The 24,948-nt window shown below is 35.9% G+C and overlaps 1 protein-coding gene across 1 annotated transcript in view; it reads left to right on the plus strand.

Annotated features, from left to right (window-relative positions):
- Positions 1-24,163, plus strand: part of LOC141448502 (uncharacterized) — a 26,837-nt gene extending 2,674 nt beyond the window's left edge. The window contains exons 2-10 of the mRNA XM_074116880.1: positions 1,583-1,717; positions 3,368-3,472; positions 4,813-5,212; positions 6,886-7,069; positions 14,986-15,331; positions 18,348-18,458; positions 20,332-20,421; positions 20,508-20,907; positions 23,704-24,163. Of these exons, the coding sequence (XP_073972981.1) occupies positions 1,583-1,717; positions 3,368-3,472; positions 4,813-5,212; positions 6,886-7,069; positions 14,986-15,331; positions 18,348-18,458; positions 20,332-20,421; positions 20,508-20,907; positions 23,704-23,875 (1,943 nt within the window). The 3' untranslated portion in view covers positions 23,876-24,163. The remainder of the gene's footprint in view (positions 1-1,582; positions 1,718-3,367; positions 3,473-4,812; positions 5,213-6,885; positions 7,070-14,985; positions 15,332-18,347; positions 18,459-20,331; positions 20,422-20,507; positions 20,908-23,703) is intronic.
- The last annotated feature ends 785 nt before the right edge of the window (positions 24,164-24,948 follow it).

The following is a 24,948-nucleotide window of genomic DNA, read 5'->3' on the forward strand; positions in this document are numbered from 1 at the left end:
TATATCCATTTGTTTCATAAGTGCGTCTTGTTTCGTGAGATTCTGTAGCCCCTTATTTCATGCAGTGGATACAAGTGGATACGCACTTTGGGTTTATTATATTCACCCATTATTTTATATTATTAATTATTATGGTTTCTTTTATGATACTATATTTTATTATTTGCAACGAAATGAAAGGTTTTTACAAACCTTCCTTTGAGCTGGACTAGCATTTCTAAATTCAGTATAATGTTTAGAAATTTGCACCCCAATTGATGTTATTTAGTATTCAAAATCACTCGGATTTATTTTCGGTGAAATCTTAAAATTAAAAATCTGCACCATTAAAATATTTGTGGAGTAAGAGAATGGAGGGGGGGGGGAAATGGCCTCGACTTTAAATAGCCATCTCACTCACAACCGTTTTAGTTTAGTTCATTTTTATTTCAGATAATTAACGATGACGTAAGGCAAGATTGGGGACGATTTCTTGTAAAAAGGTTCAAAATTTCCTGTAATGACTCATAACGCCCCTTGTCTGATGTTTTTTTCCATTTTATTTGCTCTTATGATTGAGTTTAATTTCTGTTTTACAGTTTCTACTTTTTTCGAGTAAAATTATTAGGATAAGCCCTGTTAATATTGTTTACGCATAGTCGAAAATCATTTCCGCTTAAAGTCAAGTCCACATAATGAGCTTTTGGAGCAGTTTTATTTGTAGCTTGTTTTGAACATCTCCGTACATCAATTGTGCGAATCGTCTTCGATCGTCATCCAGAATTGAGGGTGTGCATTTGGTAGAAACAGGGCTACACTCTCACGTGACTATCCTGCTTGGAATAATAGTTTAAAAACTATTTCCTTACAAAACCAAACTATACAATAAAATTGATGACAATTACTTTTTCCCGCGACTCCAGACTAAATATTTCTATATTTAGTCCAAACCTGTTTTACAAGAATTACTTCTTTTTGTTTACTGTTCGTCTTTTGCTTCTTTTATTGTTCACTAGAAATACTGGAATGAGCTGAGCAAGGAACTATGCGTCAGCAGTTTGAAATAGTTTTGTTTACACGATTTTGTTTATAATTCGTTTAATAACTTCCAAATTTGGCCAATGCAGATGTTTATACATATGTATATTAGATGAATTATATTGTCATACCATTTAGGCAACTGTCTTTGAGAAGAAATTAAATAACAAAGTTAACGTATTATTGATCAGAAATTTGAAAATATTGTCACATACCTAGTGTCACACAAAGTATGCGTAAATTTAATTATATGTTTTCTTGTGTAAATTGAAAGAATTGAATTGCACCAACCATAATTATGGGCCAGGCAAACTTGTGAACGAAAATAGCAATATAAACTGAAGTCGTTAACGTCCGGCGCTTTTTACCGTCTGTACCGGCCTCCGAACAGTTAGCTGCAAGAATCTCCTAAGAAGAGAAATTATAAGGAAGCTAGCAACTGGATTTGAACTCTCTGGATCTCCCCGTGGGAATCCAATACGCTAATCCCTGCCCTCATTTTCTGTATTACGTGATTGTATTTATAGCATTGTATTATAAGAAAATTTAAGTTATTATAAATTAGTTTCAGGTGCTGAATTCGAGGATAATACAAGTCAACACCTAGGAAGCAGTAATGAACTAGATGGTAACTATGTTCTGCCTCATGAAAGTTCTTCTATTAACGATGGAACAACGCCGCTACTGTCACATAATAATGGTGAATACTTATAATTTTTAATTATTCATATTATTATTATACATTCCCTGTGTTTTTAAAATGATGGTAGTAACTCTTAATTTTTACCACGCTTTGCTGTTTTAGCTCTTAAATGCTTCATCTTCTTTATGACCTAAACTCGAAACAACATTATAATAGGTACGCATTTTAAGCTCTCTTGTCACTAAAAGATGTCAATCAAGTTCTTAGAGGTTGATTTTTATCATCAGATCCCTTCTACAAATCTTTTTACTTGAAGGTACCCGGATACGTGACTCTTCAATGCTTCTCCAAACCCTAAATCTTTTAAACCTTAATTTCCTTTTTTAGAAAAAATTCGATTACCCTTAATCGGAATTGAGCTTGTCCGCTCAACTTTTCGTATTTCGCGAGAAATACCATCGATCCTTTTGGATAGAGCAATTGAATCCTCTTTTCCACCAATCTAGTGCTCTAAGAACTTGTTCCAAAAGTGGTTCTTACCACTTCATATACTCCCTGTCACCTCCTCAAAGGGGCAACCCAGAAGATCAAAATGGCCAAATAACTCATGTATGCTCTTGTTCAAGGACAGGGCGGTTTGCTTCTATCTGGAACTATCAGAATAGCAGCAGTCTTCGCCGTTAAACTCCTCCAACAACCACCTGAAGGCATCCTTCAACAGGAGATTAATACCAACTTTATAACGCCCCTTAAAACCTCATTCGTGATATTCGCCACCTCGTTTTGGAGAATAAAAAGTTAGTTGGCCCACCTGAACTTACTACTAAATTAAAGGCATGAGCGCTTCGAAATACTTAAGACAAATTACGTTTTGTATATCTCATGATGAAATTTGCTCGTCTAATGATGATGATGATGATGCATACTGAAATTGCTTTTATTATTGCCAATTAGGTCAAGCCATTGCTCTTTCTGCTATGGGTGTTTCCATTATCCGCAAGTAGGGACGCGTTAGCCCCAAATCACCATCTACTCTATTTTTTTTTTCTCTTCCGCGCAGTATACCCAGTCATGTCAATGAACCAATCGTAGTTTAGCAGTAAATTTCACGCGCATGCGTCTGGAACGTTTCTTTACTTTGATATCCCAAAAACACTGTTAGTCGTGTTACAGTTGTTCTAGAAGAGAATAGGGGCGTCCTCCATAAGTTGGTCCCCGCAGGGCCTTTTTTTTTTGTTTTATTTTCTAAATTTTTATTCAATATTTTGTTTGAATCCAGTATTTTACCGGAGATTTACTATTTTACATCAAGCCGATTCTCTGATATTACGTAACTTCCGCATTTAGCGATTCGATACTGTAATAAACCCGTTTGCAACGTTTCCGGTAATATATCCACAAGATTTACAAAGTTACACAGAGGGCTCAAATTGCTGCGTGGACGCATCAATTGAAAGTAAATCTTTTGTAATTTCGAAAGTATACTGTGAAGTAGGTTCCCCAGTAAGTTTGTACTGACTCTATAATGTTGGTGAGAGACAAATGTAAACAATGTGTGGTTTGAAGAGAATTTTGTGGGTTCGAAACTGGGGAGTGAGAGAAAGATGTGTTTTTTGTTTTATTTTTATTATTTTTATTTTTTTAGCCGTAACTTTATCCACCCATTTAGTAACAGCTGGCAAATTAATATCTTCTATTTGTTTACAGAGGCTAAGAAATTTAAGAGAAAATACATAGCTTATCTTTGTTTATCTATTATCGGAGTGATTACTCTAATTTCAGTATTGATTTATGAAGTAATTCTGTGCTATGGTGAGTGGCAGCATCTTTTTTTTTTAAGTATATCTTAAGAATTTCACTTTAAAGAAAGAAAATAGTTAAATAAGAAAACGAGGTGTGGCCATTAAATAACGAGACTGATGCTGCTACAGAAAAACTATGCATGTGCCAAATCCTAACGACCGACAGCTGTGCGGCGTAAAGCCTTCTCTTTCGATTGCAGCGCCGCCTCACGTGTTTTGCAGAGAAATCTGTCTGACCGGAACCGTCCGTTTGTGTAAGAGGTGTTAGTTTCGTTTTGCCGAAAACATTGATACTACACAACGTAGTAGAGCAACGAATTATCGTGGTAATTTCACATCAAAACTTGGTAAAAATCGCTACTGAAACTTATCTTTTATTAAAAGAAGTTTATGGTCTTTGAATGTTTATCACGTGCGCGTTGTTTTTTGAGTGGTTCAAGATGGCCGAGAAGACGTCGGGAGATGATGACCGCCCGGGTCGCCCTTCCACGTCCAAAAAAACGGATGAAAATATCTATTATAATTAATCAACATTACTACCGCGTGAGGTTCTTGCTCAACTCCGTGAAAGAGTAAGGAAAAAAAAAAACGACCCGATTTTTGTGGAAGAACAAGTCACCGGAGTTCTCCATCAAGACAACCGCGGCGCCGGCTCACACTGCATTGTCTTGTCAAAACGACGTTTCTAGCCAAGTGCAAACATTCCAGTTTTAGGCCATCCGCCTTATTCGCCTGACCTGGCTTTTATCTGTTCCCCCAAAGTCAAATCTGCATTAAAAGGAACACGATTTCAGTCCGCTGTGAAGCTGTGAAAGAAAAAGCGGCACGCGTCATGCAGCAGCTCACAAAAAAAGACTTCCAGCACTGTTTCGAACAATGGTAAATTCTCATGGAGCGTTGTAGGGATAGGGGAGGGGTGTATATTGAAGGTAATAATAACTAAATATGTACAAAATTTAAAATAAAATGTTTTACAGCAATAGTCTCGTTATTTAATAGCCACACCTCGTATTGCTGATTTTATCCTTCGTTGCATTTTTATTGTATCTCTGACCGGGTTCGAATTTTCATCTAACTCATCAGAGTTAGATTAATCAGTTTGGTGTAGTGAGTTCACTGATGTGATATCCAAAATTTGACTTGAGCGCGTTATTTTCTCTTGCATAGAACAAAACAAAACACCTAAGGGAGCCCCTTACAAAAAATCCTTTAGGTAGCAGTAGATTTGACAATTAAGCGACCCTTTTTAAAGCAGCCAGCACTGTGGGTTCATTATTCAACAATATTTAAGTTTATTAAATGAATTAATTACCTATCAGTGAAGTAAGGTTACAAATTAATTGTTTTCAGGAAGTAACCCGTCAGAGAAGGATAACCTTCCAATGAATTTCACTGCACGACTAGTTACACGTGGTGAATGGTTTGCCCTGCAGCCAAAACAAGAAATACCTCCATTGAAATACATCCCTCCACCGTTCGTAATAGTTGGCCATACGGCCAGTAGCTCTTGCAACGATCGACGATCTTGTCGTAAAAAGGTTAGAAACATTCAAGAAGGACAACTGGCAGGCGATTTTTTTGACATAATGTACAACTATTTGGTGGCAGGCGATGGATATATTTACGAGGGACGAGGCTGGAATGAATCCAGTGCTGGAGTTAGGCGCATGGGATGTTCATCTTTGTTTATTGGTTTCGTCGGTAACTTCGTGATTGAAGCACCTCCATTGAGGCAGTTAAATGCTTTTAAGTAAGTTGAAAACAGTATTTATGATTTTATGTTCAATTTAAACTTCTAGGTGGAATCAACACTGGCGCCATTTTGAGCATAAATAGTACAAATGAACAGACACTGGCGCTATGTTTGAGCATAGATAGTACAAATGAACATACACTGGCACCATGTTTGAGCATAGGTAGTACAAATGAACATACACTGGCGCCATGTTTGAGCATAGGTAGTACAAATGAACATACACTGGCGCCATGTTTGAGCATAGGTAGTACAAATGAACATATGAAGTAGTAAAAACGAAAGTTTCTGACCCCAGCTTCTTCAAAGGCTCTCTGTATTTCTGTAGTCCGTTTGGGACCGGGTAAGAGTAGTCCCAAGGTCTAAGAGGCAACTAATAGGGGACGCCGAACGGAATACCATCTTCACCTGGAATGGTGTAGTAAGTCCAAGCTGACACCAGGCGGGTGAGGAGAAACCGTAAGTCAAGTTATCCATGACTGGGCCAATGACCATTCTAGTAGGAGACATAGTCTCTCTATGAAATGGTACCACGGGATCGTCTGTCTCCAGGCTCCAGGAGTTGAGGAAAGGTTTTGTGGTGGTCAGGTATTGCAATGATGATAGTAGAGTCCCTCTGGTCTATTGTGTGGTGGGGGGGAGGATGGTTGTTTAGCCTTCGGGAAGAGTTACGCCACCTTCTCAATTCACCACGAGGTCATGTATCTCTGTAGTCGCGATAATGTCCTTGAAAAGGCCAATGTTATCAAACTGATAATAACATATCCTTATATTATAGGGAAGGGATTAGCTATGAGGTTAGCATACTGGACTCCCACGCGGAGGTCCCGGGTTCGAATCCAGCAGCTGACCCTTAGATTTTCTCTTCCTAGGAGCTTCTTACAGCTCACTGTCCGGTGATGGACAGTGTTGTCTGTAACGAGAGAACACTGAGCGGAGGCCGGCAGTGCTCTGGAAAAAGTTCCGGGCGCTAATAACCTCAGCTGTTAATGCGCCAAAAAAAAAAAACCTTATACGCCCTCCTCCTGCTCTCTCCAGATTTTCACAGAGAGGAGTCATTAGTTAGAAATAATTTTCATAGTATACCATGCATTTTTCCCTCGCAAATTGCTCCTCATATATTCAGTGTCCCAAATTAGAAGATTGGAATTGTTACGAAGAAGGAGGGTAAACATACCTTTCCAAAGCTCTCAAAAAAACCCTCAGCATTTCTAGGGGAACACCCTGTATTTAGGATTAGATGAAAACACTCATTCGCCTGTCGCTTCCCCACAAAAAGAGTCCCCAATGAGATCATATCCCGTTCCACCTAAAGGAGAGCGGAATTCTCCTTCACCACCCCCGACATTTGTATCACCATATGTCTTGTGTGTGAGCAGAGACGCTGTACGAAAAGCATTATCATGCCCTTTAAATCAGATTAAACAATGAACCAACAATAGTGAGAATCAGATCATTAAATAAATGTTTTTAATACTAGAAGGTGGAGAAAATGTGTGCCAGCTAACATACTAATAGCATCCAAAAAATTAATTGTGAAATAATAAGTATACAAAGGAATGCTCCGAATGTCTTCCGACCATGCCCAATACTTAGAGGCAACTTTCTATTCTACAGAATGTAAAGGGTATACTATTGTCCCTATTAATTTTGTTCTGTTGGATTTGCAGGCTAATACTGGAAAATGGTGTGGCTTCTGGTAAATTAGATGCAAATTTTAAAATGTTCATGCAGAAACAGATTGCCGCCAGTGAAAGCCCTGGTGAAGCATTGATTGAGATATTAATCACTTGGCCACATTGGAGTCCGTTCTCTAAAGAAGATTTTGTCTGTGATAATGTAACTATAAGTATTTAATTGTAACACGTTTTTTCTAACTTGGAAAACGTTAATTTTTTTTTTACACATATTATTAGCTAGTAAAAAGAGATTTTTTAAAATTTTTATTGCACACTTAATGGTTGAGAAATTATTGTCCAATTTAAAATTAAATATTTTGAGATAGCTTTATGTCGAAAGTATTACGGGGTACATAAAAAACAACGCCGCAGAATTGCAAGACGAATAATTTGAAGCGTTAAATTTCAATTAAATGGTACAAATTAACCGCCACATTTGAACATTTATTAGGAGGGGGCATGTAAAAATTCATTCAGAATTGAGAAACTGTATATGCCATTGCAGGAATCTATTTGTAAATACTTGGAAGACCATTTTGATGTAATAACTTCCCTTAATCGAGAACCCAGGATGCAGAAAAGTATTGCTTCGGTGTAGCGTATTGGTGACTCCCTCTGCGATCATCCAGATATTCTTCTTTAAGAGTTTATTCTTTAAGAATAAACGTACAGAATATAAAGCCTGTCACCGTTGATGAATTGTAAGTTAGCTATCGATAGGGAAAGTATACTGAAATTTTGAAAGAAAGTTTTCTAAAAACTGTTTTAGTGAGAGCAGCTTCAGATGCCCCGGTGGATGCTTAGATCAGAATGCTCATCAATTTGAAAACTTTGTTTCTCACATAAATTAATTTAAATTGGGCCATTATTTCTCAACGTTAAGTTTGCCACACATAAACAAAAAAAGTCATTTCTCCAGCGTTTTATTAGCTAATAAATTGTGGTATTGCGACTTTATAATGTTTTTTATTATAATTATTAATATTTTTTATATATAAAGAGAGTATTTACTGTGTAAACTTGTTTACAGACTCTTGTTGCTTAGTTTTCTACAGTTTGCTTTTGGACAGAACTTTTTGTTTTCTAACCTTCATCGTACGGAAGGTTGCATTGCGCATCATTGCTAAAATTTTAGACAGTTTTGTATTTCTGTACTATTTTGAACAGTTTAGTTCAGGAACTTTTTTGAGCAGGAAAGCATTTGAAGGATGCTAGTAGATTAGGGCAGTTTTTTGGTGCAAGAAACTGTTGGAAGGTATCGACAGTAATTTGTGCTATAGAACTAGCATTAGAGCTACTGTTAGTAGCCTGTTTTCTTTGTTTCAGGGTTAGCTTTTTCCAGAATTTTTGCTTTTTTCCTTTGAACGATTCAATTCCTTGAGATATCGCAAAGGCTGTACGGCTTCCAGCTCCAGGACCATGTCTTTCTCTGTACCAGCAACATTTCGACTGAAGAATTTTTACTAAGGTTGTACAGAAATTGTTTTTTTTTTTTCCTCTCGAAAAAATTTGATAATTCTGTAGCACCAGCATTAACAGCGCTTCATCCAAGTTGACCATGATCTTTAGGCATCCTGTGGTCCCAAATCAACTGTTCTTGGAGTGTTACAGGATCTATTTGTAGCCCACACGTGTTTTAATGCAATTGCATTGTGAAGGCCCCATCATAGGTTTTGCCCCTCCAAGTCACATGCACCACATGCACTCATTCTGTTTCATTTCATACAAGGCTTTTTAAAGCGTCTGGATCGGCTTGTAAATTCTTATAGAGAAGATTTTTGATTTTCATCTATTATTATTTTTTTGCAGAGGTATACCACTTTTAATGGGCGGCTCCCACTAATCCTGTTTTGAGACCCTGCAGAACATCTTTCCAATATTGAAACAACTCATCCAGATACTGTTAGGGTACTTTTTCAGGTGGAAAAATGGGAGCTACCCTTAAATTACCTCCCTCAATATTCTGAAGAAAGTTCCGCCAAGAGGATTGTTCTATTATTTTCCTTTCTAACAGCTGGGGGCTACCCAGATTTTCCGAGAAGCGTATGGCTTACCACCTATGCCACGTCGCCAACTTGTTTAAGACCATTTCAATGTGGCTCCTTTTCGATCAATAAAAGAGAACTAAGTTTACCTGGGAAGTTCCAGAAAGAGAGGAGGGGAGCCAGTAGCCAGCTCTAATCTCTCAATAGTGTCCCATGCTTCTTTTAACATCCTTACCTCCCACTCAGGATATATCTTCTGTTGTAGAGCAGTTTCTCTTAGAGGTTCCAACGCTCGTACATCGCTTAGTTTCCTGAAAATGAACATTTTTATTTCTTTCCAAAATTATTTCGTTTAATTTAGGTATTTCTGGGTAAATGAAAAAAAAAGTGCCTACTTTGGTTTGCTGTTCGTTTATAGTTCGTGCTTTCAAGGTGTCTTCTCTGAGAACCAAAGCGGGAATTTGGGAGTGCTTAACTCTAATTTCACAGAAGTGAGTACTGGGAACAAAGACATATATTCCAGAAGATCAAAGGTGTTTGAGCTGGATTTCATGGAGAAGGACGGCTCGAACCTTTCGATTAAAAATAGAAATACAACATTTTTGGAGAATAGAGGATATATCCGTTCTATCCATAAATTTACTTCCACACAACAATATTCATCTAGTTAATATTGCGAGCATGAAAAAGTGTTTTACAACTATAGAAGATTATAAAGAGAACGAACATCTGTTAATGTTGAACGCATAATTTTTTGAGTTTATATTTTATAAATTATTTTATTTCATTTTTCAAGAAATTATTCAAGCAGGAGATAGTTTGTTCAGATTGAAGCGCAGATCGCAGCCTCGCAACTCTTTCGTTGAAATAGAAAGGTACCAGTTGGTGCCCCCATCAGAAGTTAATAAGAAAGTTCGTGTGCTTGAAAATCTGCTCGCATCAATCACTTTGGGAGGCATTGTTTGGCTCGAAACAGAAAGAGTCCTTGCGGTGCATGTGACCTGGAGTGGCGATACCTACGTGGGGGACAGACACTGTATTGGACTGTACCAAACATGAATTGGGCTCATCTTTGGTTTTGCTATTCTCCAGCAAGTGATGATTTTGGAATTCTAGGACGCCTAAAGGTCGAAATAAACGTGGATGTCTAGCTACTGCTGCCAGTGCTTCAGATTTACTATTTTTTTTTTTGGTGAATCAAGCAAGTTCTGCTACATCATAGTACACCCAGCAGTCTGATTTTTTGAGGTTGTGGAAGACATGTTCCTGGAGCTGGAATTCCTATAGCCTTTGTCACGTCTAAGAGAGAATCCTCATGGAAGAAGAGAGGATGTTTATAAATCGTGAATAAGAACCTGGATCCAAAGTACCAAGTGGTTAATAGAGGATTAAATGCCAGTGCTGTAGCTCTTGTAGTTGTGGAGACCTTCACCAGTCCCTGTGCTGCCATCTGTCCAGTCTACAAGCTCTCTTCCAGCACTATCCTGCACAGTCCAAACCAAATGGATCTAAAAAGTATGAACTTGTAAAATATCTAAAATGTCCGGCTATCATGTACATGGCCACCTCTGAAGATGAAGATAACATTGAGTTTTTTTTTTTTCTAAGAAAAGGACTTAAATTAAGTAAGGAAGCTTCCGAAAACAAGTTACATCAGCAAATACTCTCTGAAGAAGCAAAGAAAGAATCTTTCATGAAGATACTATTTTTTTTTTTTGCATTCTGCGTCTTACATAGATATTGTTTTAAGAGTTGTTCTTGAAGTTCAGACACGATCTTCGTTCACCTAACTCGGAAATATACAGCGCTATCTATCATCATGTTCGCTCTACGCTCGGTAATCCCAGAGAGAAGGAAGAGATTTGTGTATATTAACTCTGCAATCACAGTACAGCTGCTGTAGAAAAGGTCTTTGAACATTACAGAAAGCCATAACTCCTATTTCTTGTGCAGCAGAGCAACTTCAACAGCTAGTGATCGATGTTTTTTGCTAACTACATACACAACTTGAAGTCATTGAATTTTAAAACGCAAGCGGACATAAACATTGCTCCATATATTGAGGACAAGTTTTACGAAAAAAACAGAAGAGTCGCTGTTGCGTTGTTCAGATCACGATTTGATCTGTAACGGCTATGTGTACTATCACCGTAAAAAGAGTGCAACGATCAAATCTATCACTCTTTCCAACTCAGCTTGTCGTCTCTAGACCATTTTGATTCCTCTGATGCCATCATCCAGGATTGGGAATGGTATGAGAAAAAGACTCTTCGCTATTATAATTACGACAAAACAAAAAAGTTCAAATCATGCTGAAGGTTTGAAACAGCTCCGGAAGTGGGGAAAAAAGGGCAGAAAGTAGAACAAGTTATTTGATCGATCTCCAAAATGATCAGTTTTTGTCTCAATCCGAGTGTGTGTTTAGGGCATCAAGAACGGCTGAAATTCAAGACCCGACTGCCTCCAAACGCTTCCACTACACCCCAAAACAGCTGAGATGCTAAGGGATATCTGCGTTATAATTGTTGAATGTCTGATCCCTTCTCTATTTTATAGTGAAAAAAGAAAACGAACCATCAGATCTTTCTTCTTCAGCTCTTTAGGTTGTGTGGGAAGTTAAGGTTCTAGGGACCTCCAGTCATCGTAGAATGATTGTGGATGATCTTAGGTTTCGTTTTTTGAAATTATTGTTTGATTACTTCTTACTGTCGAAAATCTTGAAAGGTTCCTGGTTGTAGATTTATAACCATTTATCTTGGCAGTAGTTTTTGTCTTTTTCTTTGGCAAGCTAAATGGGCTAAATGAGTTTTTGGGTAACGTAAGTCTCACTTACTCTCAACAGACGAATTATAAGTCTGATCAAATCAAAACCAGTGTTTACCTTTTTTTTAGAACAAACTTTCTTTTAAAATCAATAAAATAACTTTCTGACTTCATCAAAATTAAATAACATCACGATAAAATTTTGTTATGTTTAAAGATTGATCTCCAGCTGCGCAATTATATTGTATAATATATTCATATTTTTTGTATTTAAATAAAGAAATTATTGAAATATGATATGCAATAAGTACGAACGAAAAAAATATATATATATATTTTTTCCTTGTCAGTTATCAGTTAAAAGCCCCATCCCTCATTGCTATGATGCAGCATCATTCATTCATCTTTTCTTCAAAACAAAACTCTTCTTAAAGGAAATGAATTTTGACAATTTCAAAACTAATTCGACCCATTCTTAGATGTGGCCACCAAATCTATGCAAGTTTCTACAAAAATTATAAAGGAGGATTTGCCCTATATTATAAAGAAAATTTGGGAATTTTATCTTTTATAGAAAAATAGAAAAAAATTGTCAAAGTTGGGTGTTTTTCAACGTTACGCTTTTTCGTGCAGTTTTTGATGGTCAACCCTTATACAACTGTCCTACCGGACAGTTTTAATATTGTATTCCATCTCACTCAACATAATGAACATTATTTCTTCTTCTGCTGTTTTCAATCTAAGCTAGGAGAGTCTTCCGTTGTAATATCTTCGGTTAATAATTACGTTCAACATTATTCTGTGTGTTTCTTCTGTACTATTCCAATTCAATGATTTTTTTCTTTTTGAAAATGTTTGGTTAGGTCCAAAATGCTGGAGATAAAATCGCATGTTATTATTTGTACTCCTAACCGGTTTCGGTATTTTTCATCTTATTTATCAGAGGATGAACCTTCGTTGATGGATGTAAGTACGGGAAACCGGTCAGGAAACATGCGCCTGATAAAATTCAATGAATTTTCTCCAAAATACCATACATTACTCGGAGTCCCTGAATTGTTCTGAAATGAGGTTAATGCTCATTATAAAAATTATCATACATTTCCTTTGATGCCGAAAATGTGGAAACGCACAATGTTATCAGAGAAATAACAATGAACAAATAAGTAATTATTGTTTATATACGTCATCAATCGGATTTCAATACTGTCAAAATGAAAAACATGTGAACCCTTTCAGAATATTTACGAACAATTTTCAAAATATTAACAAATTTTTCTAAAATACATTTTTTCTTGCATGTAAGCAAACAGAAGTAAGTCTGTCTGTTTAAATACAAATACATACAAAAAACAATTCATAATGAATAAATAAAAAAAAATACACTCTTGCGTCTTATCACTTCACGCAATTTACAAGATTACTTTTTTACTTCCTTGGTAACCGGAAGTATTACGATAATGTAAAATTTTCGATTTCCTGTTTTCGCTGAAAACATCCCATTTGAGGAATCGCTCAATGAAGAAATGGTTTTTACAAATTTCGTTTGTAATAATTTTTTGTTAATGACTAAAACTAGCTCTTCCTGATTAATGAACTATTTCCAAAAGGCAAATTATCGAGGTAGGGCAACACTTAAAAAGAGGCTCGGTGGTTAGCGTTTTCTGGATTCCAAAGCGATGAGAAAAACCTGGATTCAAATCTAGCTGCTGATTGTCTCATCCTAGCAGCTCCTTACAGTTCTATCACCGGAGGCCGATAGAATACTAAAAAAAAGGCTCCCGAAGTTTGTGACTTCAGATGTTGTGACACGCCTTAAATAAATACTGTGAAAATGGACAAAAAAGATTAATTGAAATTTATTGTATTTTTACTATTAGTTCCAAGCATTTTAATTAAATAGTTGGCTCCCCTTTATAGATGTAACATCTTCCTAGTTTATTAGACTCCTTAACAAAAACTTACAGTTTAAAAAGTTAAGTATAAGGGTTGAAAAGTTAAGTATAAGGGACAGTTTTAATTAACCACTTCTTCGTGCTAAATTTTATCAAAATCGGACTAAGCGTTATAGAAATTATTGGTAACAATAGTTTTAGAAAGGGTCTAACTTGGGTGGGGGCAAACTCCCCTCCTTATGAGGCATAGCGTCGAGACTTTTAAAGTGCAAATCTGTACAAAAATTTCGATTCTAATGACACTTCATTCCATTAAAATCGGTTCACGTTTCGATAATTTGAAACGATTGCTATACTTCCCCTTAACAAGTGTATGAGCAGATCGTCGCTTTAATGTTACGTAGGGGAGCCCTAACCCTATACATCCTACCAAATTTTATCAAAAAATCGGGCTAAGATTTACAAGAGTAATTAGTGATAATAATTTTTGGAGGGGGCCTTACACAAAGGGGGGCTAACTCCTCTCCCATTCGATGTACAGCGTCGAGACCCCCCAAAAAAGGCACATCTACATAAAATTCCGACTCGAATTGCACCTCATTCATGAAAATCGGTTCACGCGTTTAGGCGCTACGTTGTTTACAAAAAAAGGTAACAACAAGAAGAACAATTTTTGAAAATGCCGTTTTTGCTCATTTTCAGCATCTTTTTTTTCTCAAAATCTTATCAGATCTAGGTTGTTGCAAAAAAAATTACAGTTATAAAGGAGGGTTTGCCCTATATTATAAAGAAAATTTGGGAATTTTATCTTTTATAGAAAAAGAGAAAAAAATTGTCAAAGTTGGGTGTTTTTCAACGTTACGCTTTTTCGTGCAGTTTTTGATGATCAACCCTTATACAACTGTCCTACAGGACAGTTTTAATATATGCCATAATTTGTTTAAAAATGAAGAAATGAAATTATCTAACACTGCAGGCCTTATAATGCACTTTAATATTTCAAATGTTCAAAGAAATAATCAGCTGTTAATGGCTGTTATGACTAGCCACTCCCCAGATAGTGAGTTATCCCTCCCACGACAGATTGTGGAGAAACAACGAAATTTAACCTTGAAAACGGCGGTGGGGTGGAGCTGCTATATTATTTTGTTATATTCAGCTCCATCTGTGATCAGCATTACCCAGTTTGAGAGTGATGTATGAAATGCGAAGGTTATCAGTAGTATTCAAAGTGAGTGTCCATAAAAACCTAAGATTTGATAACAGTGTAATTTAACTTCTTTTTAAGTGAATTGATAACTATGAGGTTAACTTTTGTGCCTTCAGAACTGGGGCAATATTGATCGTTGGAATGGGAATTGAGGAAGACAATTTTTTGTTTATAAATCAATCTTGCTCCATAAGATGAAGATTTACCTTTTTCTTGCTATGTGATTCAAGAATAAAACATTAAAATAATGGAAGCAGCAGATGTAAACAACCATCAGGTAACCAGTGAAAACGCATTGGTTCCAGTTTGTGATGACCAAATAGCGGACTCTGAAGAAGAATCTGGCGTCAAAGTTGAAACACAAGTTTCTGTCGGGCAAGTACAATTAAGAGAATGTGACGAAACCCAATTAGGAAATAGAAATATCTATCATGGTACTGTGAATGTAGAAAATGTAATTGAAATTACAGCAGATGAAGAATTAGCACAATCTGCAACTGCTAGTAGTCTGTCAAATCTAGCTGCAATTGAAAGGGCTGCTGTCATTGGGGCTAATTTAATTGCAGAACCTGTTGCAGCTGCAGGTAAGGGACATTTTTTTGTGTGTGTGTAAATGAAAATCTTTTGATTCTCTTAACTGCAGCTACCAGATTTGCAAAGCTTCAAAAGTGGTTTTATCAAGTTTATAAGTTTTTCAAAAACTCCACTAGCTGGTAGAACCATCCATTCTATTGATTTCTTACTTTAGAAAATGGTAAATTATTATGTTGATTTTAAATTTATCAAAAAAACACTTGAAAGAGCGACAAAAAAATGGATTTATTAAATTTTTAGTCGTCTTTGTTATAAAAGATCATTTTTATAAAAAAACATACTTGAAAGCTTGCACCATAACCACTTTAAAGATAAGTTAGCAACCAAAAAAAGACAGGCGTAATATGAATTTAGTGTCAAAAAAAAAGAGACGACAGTGACAAGACAAAATGTAACCTTGTAATGAGAACATGGGCGATGTCTCCCTGCGCAAGTAGTTCCCTGTATAACTTGTGTAGTTGGGGGTTTTATCTTGAAGGAAGTTGGCCTTGTATCCAGCAGAGCTTCAGTCTTCTAGGAATATTAGGGCATAATATTATTATGACGGAGTAAATATTAGTAAATTCGTGGGAATATCCATTATTAAGTAGATAACGGGTAGCACGCAAGAACAAGTACAATAATTATGTATGCTATGATCAGTAGAAATTAGAGAACAGTTACTGTGCTTTTTCAATGCCAGCGAAAAAGTTATTGGGCTTTTTGAAAAAAAAAAAATATGGCTGAAATGCTGTTGATACTGAAGCCTGAAACAGTTTTCTCTCTGACTTCACTGAGATTTGTTCATTAATGGATGAAAAGTCTGCGTTGACTTAGTTTCTTGTGGATAGAAAACTGTGGAAGTGTTGACCCATTTTTTTTGCTAATAATTCGAGTATGTATACGAATTACTTGAGAAAAATTGACTATATTTTTTATTAATAGTCACAGTCTACACAATTATCAGTGGCCTATTCTAAAAATAACTTCCTTGCGTAACTCCTGGATTCCTTTAAGTTTTCCATAGATTTCTAGTTTTATAGCAAACGAGTTAATGGATTTTTAGTCCAAGTTTATATTAACTCACATACTTTTTGCTGCAATTAGCTTGAAATTTTCGCCTTCTTGGGTCAGCTGTAATGCAATAGATTGACTTTCTTTTCTGTTTACCTAACTGTTGTGGTTTTCTTAAAAAAAAAATTTCTTCAACCCGTCTTATACATTTTCGCCATTAAATGCTTATCACTTTTATTTGAAACTTCTTTCTCAGGAGTTTTTGTTTTTGTTTTATACATATACAGGGTGTCCCAAGCTATATGGATAACGACTTTTTCTCGGAAACTAAGATGGCTAGAAAAAAACTAAAAAATACGTGATCCCTTAGTTTTTTTGTTAGGAATCCAAATTTAATTTGTAAATTTTTTTCGGTGCTTCCAGAAGCGAGATACAGGCACCAACTTCATTTTTTATAAATGGGGAGGTGTAGTTTTTATTTCAAAAATAGATTCCTACATTTTTTTTAAGAAAAATTTACTTGAACGGTTTTTTTCTGTGAGCGATATTTTAGAAGTTATGAATGAAAACATGATTCTTATAAGAAATGTCAAAATGATAATATTATAACGGTTTTTTGATTGAATAAGAAGCAAAGTACTATTTTATTATAAATTTTACTCCTCATTAATATTACAGATCATGCTCGAAATGGCTTCCACCATTAGAGATGCATAGACATGCACTTTCCTGCCAATTGCCCCATACTGTCAAAGAAATAGATTCGGCTTTAACCGAGTTACAGGTATCTATTATTCTCTGCTTTAGTTCATCTACAGATGCAATTCCGGCTTGATTCTGATACACCTAGATTTAGAAATGCTTTTAGGTTAGCAGAAATAAGGAAAGAAAGAAAAAAGTTATGAATAATCACCTTGTTTTCAGGTATCCCCAAAGGAAATAGTCCACAGGTGTCAAATCCGGTGAGAGAGGTATCACTGAATCGCCCCCTGTGTCGATACACACCACCAGGCATGTAAAGAGATTTTTCGATAGGCAATTTGATGGGAGTATTATATCGACACGGGGGACGATTCAGTGGCCAACTCGTTCACCGGATTTGACACCTATGGACTATTTCCTTTGGGGATACCTGAAAACAAGGTGATTATTCATAACTTTTTTCTTTCTTTCCTTATTTCTGCTAACCTAAAAGCATTTCTAAATCTAGGTGTATCAGAATCAAGCCGGAATTGCATCTGTAGATGAACTAAAGCAGAGAATAATAGATACCTGTAAGTCGGTAAAAGCCGAATCTATTTCTTTGACAGTAAGGGGCAATTGGCAGGAAAGTGCATGTCTATGCATCTCTAATGGTGGAAGCCATTTCGAGCATGATCTGTAATATTAATGAGGAGTAAAATTTATAATAAAATAGTACTTTGCTTCTTATTCAATCAAAAAACCGTTATAATATTATCATTTTGACATTCCTTATAAGAATCATGTTTTCATTCATAACTTCTAAAATATCGCTCACAGAAAAAAACCGTTCAAGTAAATTTTTCTTAAAAAAAATGTAGGAATCTATTTTTGAAATAAAAACCACCCCTCCCCATTTAAAAAAAATGAAGTTGGTGCCTGTATCTCGCTTCTGGAAGCACCGAAAAAAATTTACAAATTAAATTTGGATTCCTAACAAAAAACTAAGGGAACACGTATTTTTTAGTTTTTTTCTAGCTATCTTAGTTTCCGAGAAAAAGTCGTTATTCATATAGCTTGGGACACCCTGTATCCATATAGCTTGGGACACCCTGTATATAAATACATCAAAAATTAATCGACTTAACAAAAACTAACAATAGTAATGATGTTGCATGTATTGTATTCTTACATTCGCGTATTACTAATTCCAAATACAGTCTCGCATTCTTATCATCGAGTTAACTTATCGATTATAGAATCCATAAATATTCATTAGATGATGATTTATGTTTACACTGATCTAATGATTAAAAAAAAATATGATTTCAGAAATTATACGAGAGTTTAATGAAAATATAAGAGCTCATCAGAGGAGAGAAGGAAATCCACCCGACGGGCCTAACTTGGAACAAGTTCCGCTTCTAAGCCAGAATAGTAAGGGTAAAAAAAAAAAACTACATGCGTGTAATTTGTTATTATACTATTTAAATTTATTATCTTATTGATTTTGATGAAGACTCGACGGTTTGGGAATCTTGAATGCTTTTTAAGCTCATCAAGTATTCTGCAGGTCTGGATTAATTCTAGAGTTAATGCTTTGTGTTTAAAAGTCTTACAGTGGATGACGTTTCATTCTCTATTCTGACGCTGTAGCCTTAACCTAGTTTTTCGCAGTCTATTATTGCCTGAACATCGATGGCCAACTGTGATTCGCATGTGTTGTTTTTTTTCTCCAAAGTCTGGACGATCTTTTGGCCAGAATGAAGTAAGTCATTGCGGAAGGGGCAAAAAAGAATGATTTGGCTGGCATCTGGATTAAATAAGGAAATACTGTAATTAAATAAGGAACAGCTGTATGCCCTCGTAGAATATGGTGCTCTAAGAAAATTAAAATTTGCACCAAAACTAAAGCGATCGTTACAGAAGAAATATAGCCAGCTTTATTTATGTAGCCGCCAGTAATTTTATTAACTGAAAATTAGCTAACACTGTCTAAGCTAAGCAAGGAGAGAGAGAGTGTACGTTTTTTTTTGTAAGTTTTTGTCTTACTACGGGTTATTTACTTGCACGACAAACCACTTCCGAATCGAAATATGGTAGCTACATCCCCTGACTGCACGCAGTGCGGTTAGAATTGGTATACATTTTGAGGTATACCCAGCCAGCACTCATAGCAGATAACCGCTAATATTTTTATTAATATTTAACAAACTCATATAATGGTAAAAAAGGTAAACTAATATATTTTCGTAAAATGGCTTACCGCAAATACATGGGCCCCAACGTATGTCCTGAGAGAGTAATTTAGTCGTGCTGACTCCAGTGTAGGAGGTAATTATCGTGTTACTGGATGATAACCTTTTCGTCGCTTTGAGTGTTTCTTTTGAATTGCCTTTTTTTTTGTTTTTGAAGTTGGCTGCAGCATAAGGGGCTGATTCCTTTGCAACATTTGAATGATATTAGACATTACGTGTGTTAGGGGAGCTAGGAGGTTTGAAATTACGTCTCTTTACCGTTCCTTTTTTACTCTATTACCGGTGCACTGGTTCAGCGTTAGAAGACCGGTATTTCAGTATAAAGACAACAAAATGAGAACAACCAATAAAATATGATTATATTTTATAATATTTAATAGAGAAACAAGATGACCAATTACAATCAATACTTCAGTCCAGCTGATAATCAACTCTAACACATCAACACCAGCGCTTCCCCCTCTCCAACTGGCGCGGCAGAAAATTTAACTAAAATAAATTATACGCCGAACAACGTGACTTACAGTTTGGAGGTTTTAAAACTGTTTCTTAAATGCACCTAAAAAGGCTCCCAAGTACCTATAACCTCTTGTTTATGACGCGCCTTATTATTATTGTTTTTTTAAGCTTAAGAGTACTTTTAACTACTTTCAGAAAAAAACTTAAAACTTTTATTTGAAAACTTTTTAATAATGAAAATACGTTCTAGGACCAGAAAAGGGTCCTAATACAATACAATACACACGATTTTACCAGATTCTACGGCGTTATCATCTGTGTAATCGAACTGAAAATTAAATTGTAGCTAAAATTCGGAGTTAACAGAAAAGATCAGTTGACCACAGTCGTGAATTTTTTGTTCGCAGTTTTCAAGAAGCTTCAAGACCTTAAACGTTTTTTTTTTTTTTGTTTTTTATTCAAATTCCTTTTCATGCAAATTTTCTTGAGGGTAGGTTTTCATGAAAAACTAGGACAACCACAATTTCCTAAAAAGTACAGTTAATCTATATTAAATTTACTTGTAACTAAAAATTTTATACTTTTGTTTTGTTTTACAGAGAGCAGAAAATTTCGAAATGAATATATTTGCCTACTTATTGTCGTCATCTGTGCTATATGCGTTTCTGTGATATTAGTTATTACTTATGGTAAACATGAATTGCTATAATTAATTAACAGTGATCAGCTGTTGTTTTTTCTTATTGTACTACTGTAGTAATTTGGTATTTTGTAGGACATCAAAAAGAAAACGACGATGATCTACCTCCTTCATTTACGCATATATATAGGAATCGAGCTCAATGGTATGCACTTGCACCAAAGAAAACGATGCAAAAACTCAAGTACCTACCACCATTGTACGTGGTGATTAGTCATACAGGTTCAAAAGGTTGTTTTACGGCGGACGGATGTAGTATAGCAGTGAGGAACGTTCAAGCCTATCAGATGGCCGGCGCGTTCGATGATATTTCCTATAATTTCCTATTAGGCGGCAATGGACTTATCTATGAAGGTCGAGGATGGCGTAACAGCAGTGCCACTGTACATGGAATGGAATGTTCTTCGTTAAATGTAGCATTTGTGGGGAATTTTGAAATTGAAGTACCTACCGCACAACAGGTTAAAGCACTTAAGTAAGTGGTTTTTTTTTTTTTTTTTTTTTTTTTTTTTTTTTAATTAAATATCACATTCTCCTACTTACCTTATTTTTTAAATAAAAGTATTCCTTTGTGATAAATTTTGGTTAAGTACAACTGGTTTCAGATATACGAGGGTCGTTTGAAAAGTCCGTGCAAAAATAAAAACTACTTAATTTTTTGGGGTAAACCTTTTTTATTTTTCAACATAGTCTCCTTTTAGGCTTATACACTTCGTCCAACGCTGCTCTAGTTTGTTGATCCCTTCCGAATAATAGGATTTGTCCAAGTCTGAAAAATAGCCATTCGTTTCTGTAATCACCTCCTCGTTTGAATAAAATCTTTTTCCCGCCAGCCATTTCTTCATATTGGGGAACAAATAGTAGTCCGAGGGAGCCAAGTCTGGAGAATAGAGGGGATGTGAAACGAGTTGGAACCCTATTTCCATTAATTTTGCGACCACAACTGCTGAGGTGTGAGCTGGTGCGTTGTCGTGATGGAAAAGACAGTCACCATAATCTTTCCGGCCGAAGGAACGGTCTTCGCCTTTTTTGGCGCAGATTCCCCCTTGGTAACCCATTGTTTAGATTGTTCTTCGGTCTCAGGAGTGTAGTGATGTATCCATGTTTCATCCACAGTGACGAAACGACGCTTTAAGTCCTGCGGATTCTTCTGGAACAGCTGCAAACCGTCCTTGCAACACTTCACACGATTTCGTTTTTGGTCAAGCGTGAGCAATCGCGGCATCCATCTTGCGCATAGCTTTGTCATGTCCAAATGTTGATGCAAAATATTATGTACCCGTTCATTCGAGATGCCCACAGCACTAGCAATCTCACGCACCTTTTCACTCTTCTGTCATCCATCACCATATCATGGATTTTATCAATGATTTCTGGAGTAGTAACCTCAACAGGGCGTCCAGAACGTTCAGCGTCACTTGTGCCCATATGGCCACTCCGAAAATTTTGAAACCACTTATAAACTGTTCTAATCGAAGATGCAGAGTCACCATAATGTTTATCAAGCTTCTCTTTAGTCTCCTGAGGCGTTTTGCCTTTCATAAAGTAGTGTTTAATCAACACACGAAATTCTTTTTCGTCCATTTTTTTGAAAAATCACTCGACTTCCTCGATTCAAACGAATGCCAAACACAAAGAAATAGGACCGATCTGGCTGAAACTTGGTGTGTGTACTTCCAAGAGATGCTACTAACTAAACATAACCTCGATACGCGCCAGTAGTGCTATCTCTCTGACTTTGCACGGACTTTTCAAACGACCCTCATAGACAAACCAGTCAACAAGTTTGACGTCAAAATTAATGGGAAAATTAAGAACAAACTTTCAGTGGTTTTGCTTTGAAAAAGCATTGAAAACAAAGTTTTCCGGAAAGTTACCCAGAAATATCGCAAGTGGACATGCCACAGTTCCTGGGGAGAGCTTGTTTCGACATCGAATTGTAGTTCTGAGCCGAGGGTTGGACATCACGAAAGTTAGAAAGAATTGTGAATGACCAATTAAATTCATTTTTATGTCCAACAAAACATATTACAAGAAATCAGTCTAATACACGAATCTGAATTTTCTTGTGATTGTACAATGAGATGTTGAAAGTTCAACGATTTCAATTTTTTCTGAACTATTCAAATTTCGATTAAAACTAAATCTTGCTTCGTAATATTTAGAACTGTATAAAATGTTGGTCAATTTATAGTCTACTATTACTACTCTTCTATTAGAATTAAATTTTATTGAAAAGTAAAAATTAGTGGAAGAGTTTTAATGAAATTTAACGATGTCACATTTTCTTTAAATTTGATTAGATACTCGCTTTGTACTATTTATACTGAAAACTGATGGAACCAGTTTATAGATTTCACAAAATCGTTAAGAAACCAGTCATTAAAGCGGAATAACTTTGCTGCCATTTAGGGTGTTTTAAAACATGTATGGTCGCTAAACTACGATTTAGGGTCTCCTAAAGGAATTTTGTGCCCATTTGTATTTGTACAATTTATACATACGCTAAAACCACTGATTATTTCCTAAAATCCATTTTTCTGACTCGGTAAAATACGAGGTCTGTAAATTAAGTAATGAGATTGATTTTTTTAAAAAAAATTTTATTCAAAAAGAATTACAATTCTATATTGTCACCTTCAAAAATAACTTCCTTCTGAAGCTACACAGCGCTGCTGGTGGAGACGTTTCTCCCACTCCTCATAGCTGCAGTGCTCGAACTCCCGATACTGGGAATAGCCTTCAGCTGGTCGGTTACCACAGCCGTTTGAATGTTTTTCGACTGCCCCCAAAATGAGTTCACCCTGAGGTGATTTTTCAACATCGGGAAGAGAAAAAAAAGGCACAAGGACTCGCAAGTCAGGCGAATAAGGGAGGCTGTGAGGAGCCACAGGAATGATTTTTTTACTGGCCAAAAACTCTGGTTTATTGAAATTGCTGTGTGACAAGGAGCATTATCGTGATGCAACACCCTCTCTTGTTCTTGATGTTTGGTCTCACATGAATGACCCTTTTGTGAAGTTTTTCAAGAACCTCTCGGTAATTTTTGATTGACCGTTTGACCTTGAGGTAGAAACCTTGTAGGAGGTGACAATATAGAATTGTAATTCTTTTTGAATAAATTTTTTTAAAAAATCAGTCTCAATACTTAATTTACAGACCTCGTATTACAGTGTAAACTGTATATCCAATAATGAATATTTAACGAAATAAAAAAGGTCAAAACAAAAAAAAATTAAATTAAATTCAATGAATTATGCTTTGATTACAGAGTACTACTAGATACATCAGCAGATACATCACGTCTGAAGAAAAATTATAAAATGTTCATGCAGAATGATATAGACGCTTTTACAAAAAGTCCTGGCAAGGAAGTGATTAAAATCCTGAAGGATTGGGATCACTCAGTACCATTTAGTCAGGATTATTTTGTATGCAGTTAACAGTTAATATGTATACCAAATTGTCTTCCATTCGTATAATTTCCTTAAGGTGTATATGCTTTAAATATTCTGTGATATAAGAATAATATTTTTTTTAAAAAAAGAGATGTTCATTGTTCGGCAGTGGCCAGAGAAGTCAAAAAATTGTACTTCTCCTTGTGTACTTTTAAAGCCTGACAAATTGTGAGCCAGACTTATACAGGGTGTTCATTTTAAGACGGCTCAAATGCATTTCATGCTTAAACGGTTAATCTGAGCAAAAAAATGGTAGAGGAAACCTTTGTTGCCCGTCACCTCTAGTTTCAGAATATGTGACTTGATTTTAGATTCGTGCCCGCATTCGCGGCTGACGCGCGACCAAATGTGAGGGTTCGCAGTTGACCCCCATTTTCATATACACAGTTTTAAAGAGTATAAAAAGTTATGAACGAAACCGGAAACCGCAATTCGATATCTTCGAAAGTAAAGGTGCTAGGCCATTTCAAAATCTGGTATTTATTAATCATATTTCAACTTTTTAACTTGTTATCAAAGAGAAAGAAGAGCACGCGATAGATCATTTTTATGTATTTTTCCATCCCCCTTTCTACTAAAAATATTGCCAAGGCAGTAAAGCTAGTATTTTTCTTAGTATCGAGAAATAAGTCAGTTTTCCGAGTGATTTTTCTAAGAAAAATCAAATGTTAAGAGCTTTAGATGTTCTCAAGCATACACAAAATGGCTAAAAATGAATTTTACATCTGCTACAAACCAGGAGAGTTAATAATTATTTGATAATTTTGAGAGAGTTGCGTTTAATTACCAAAAACATTGGAAACCTCCTGCCCCATATTTAAGTGATCAATATCTATCGTGTAAAGGATCAAACTTATTCCTTAATTTATCAAATAATGCGCTTTACTCAACTTGTGAAGCATGTACTGTGTGCCTTCAAAGGCAACCTCCTCAGATAACGAGAACAGTTGATAACCTCCTGGCTAACCTGGCTTGCGAGACAGAGGCGGCACCTTTGAAGGCACACAGTACGTACAAGCTTCACAAGTTGAGTAAAGTGCATTATTTGATAAATTTAG

Source organism: Rhodnius prolixus, unplaced genomic scaffold (assembly GCF_049639745.1).
Source record: "Rhodnius prolixus isolate KJV_2025 unplaced genomic scaffold, Rpr scaffold_2, whole genome shotgun sequence".
Classification (NCBI taxonomy): Eukaryota; Metazoa; Arthropoda; class Insecta; order Hemiptera; family Reduviidae; genus Rhodnius; species Rhodnius prolixus.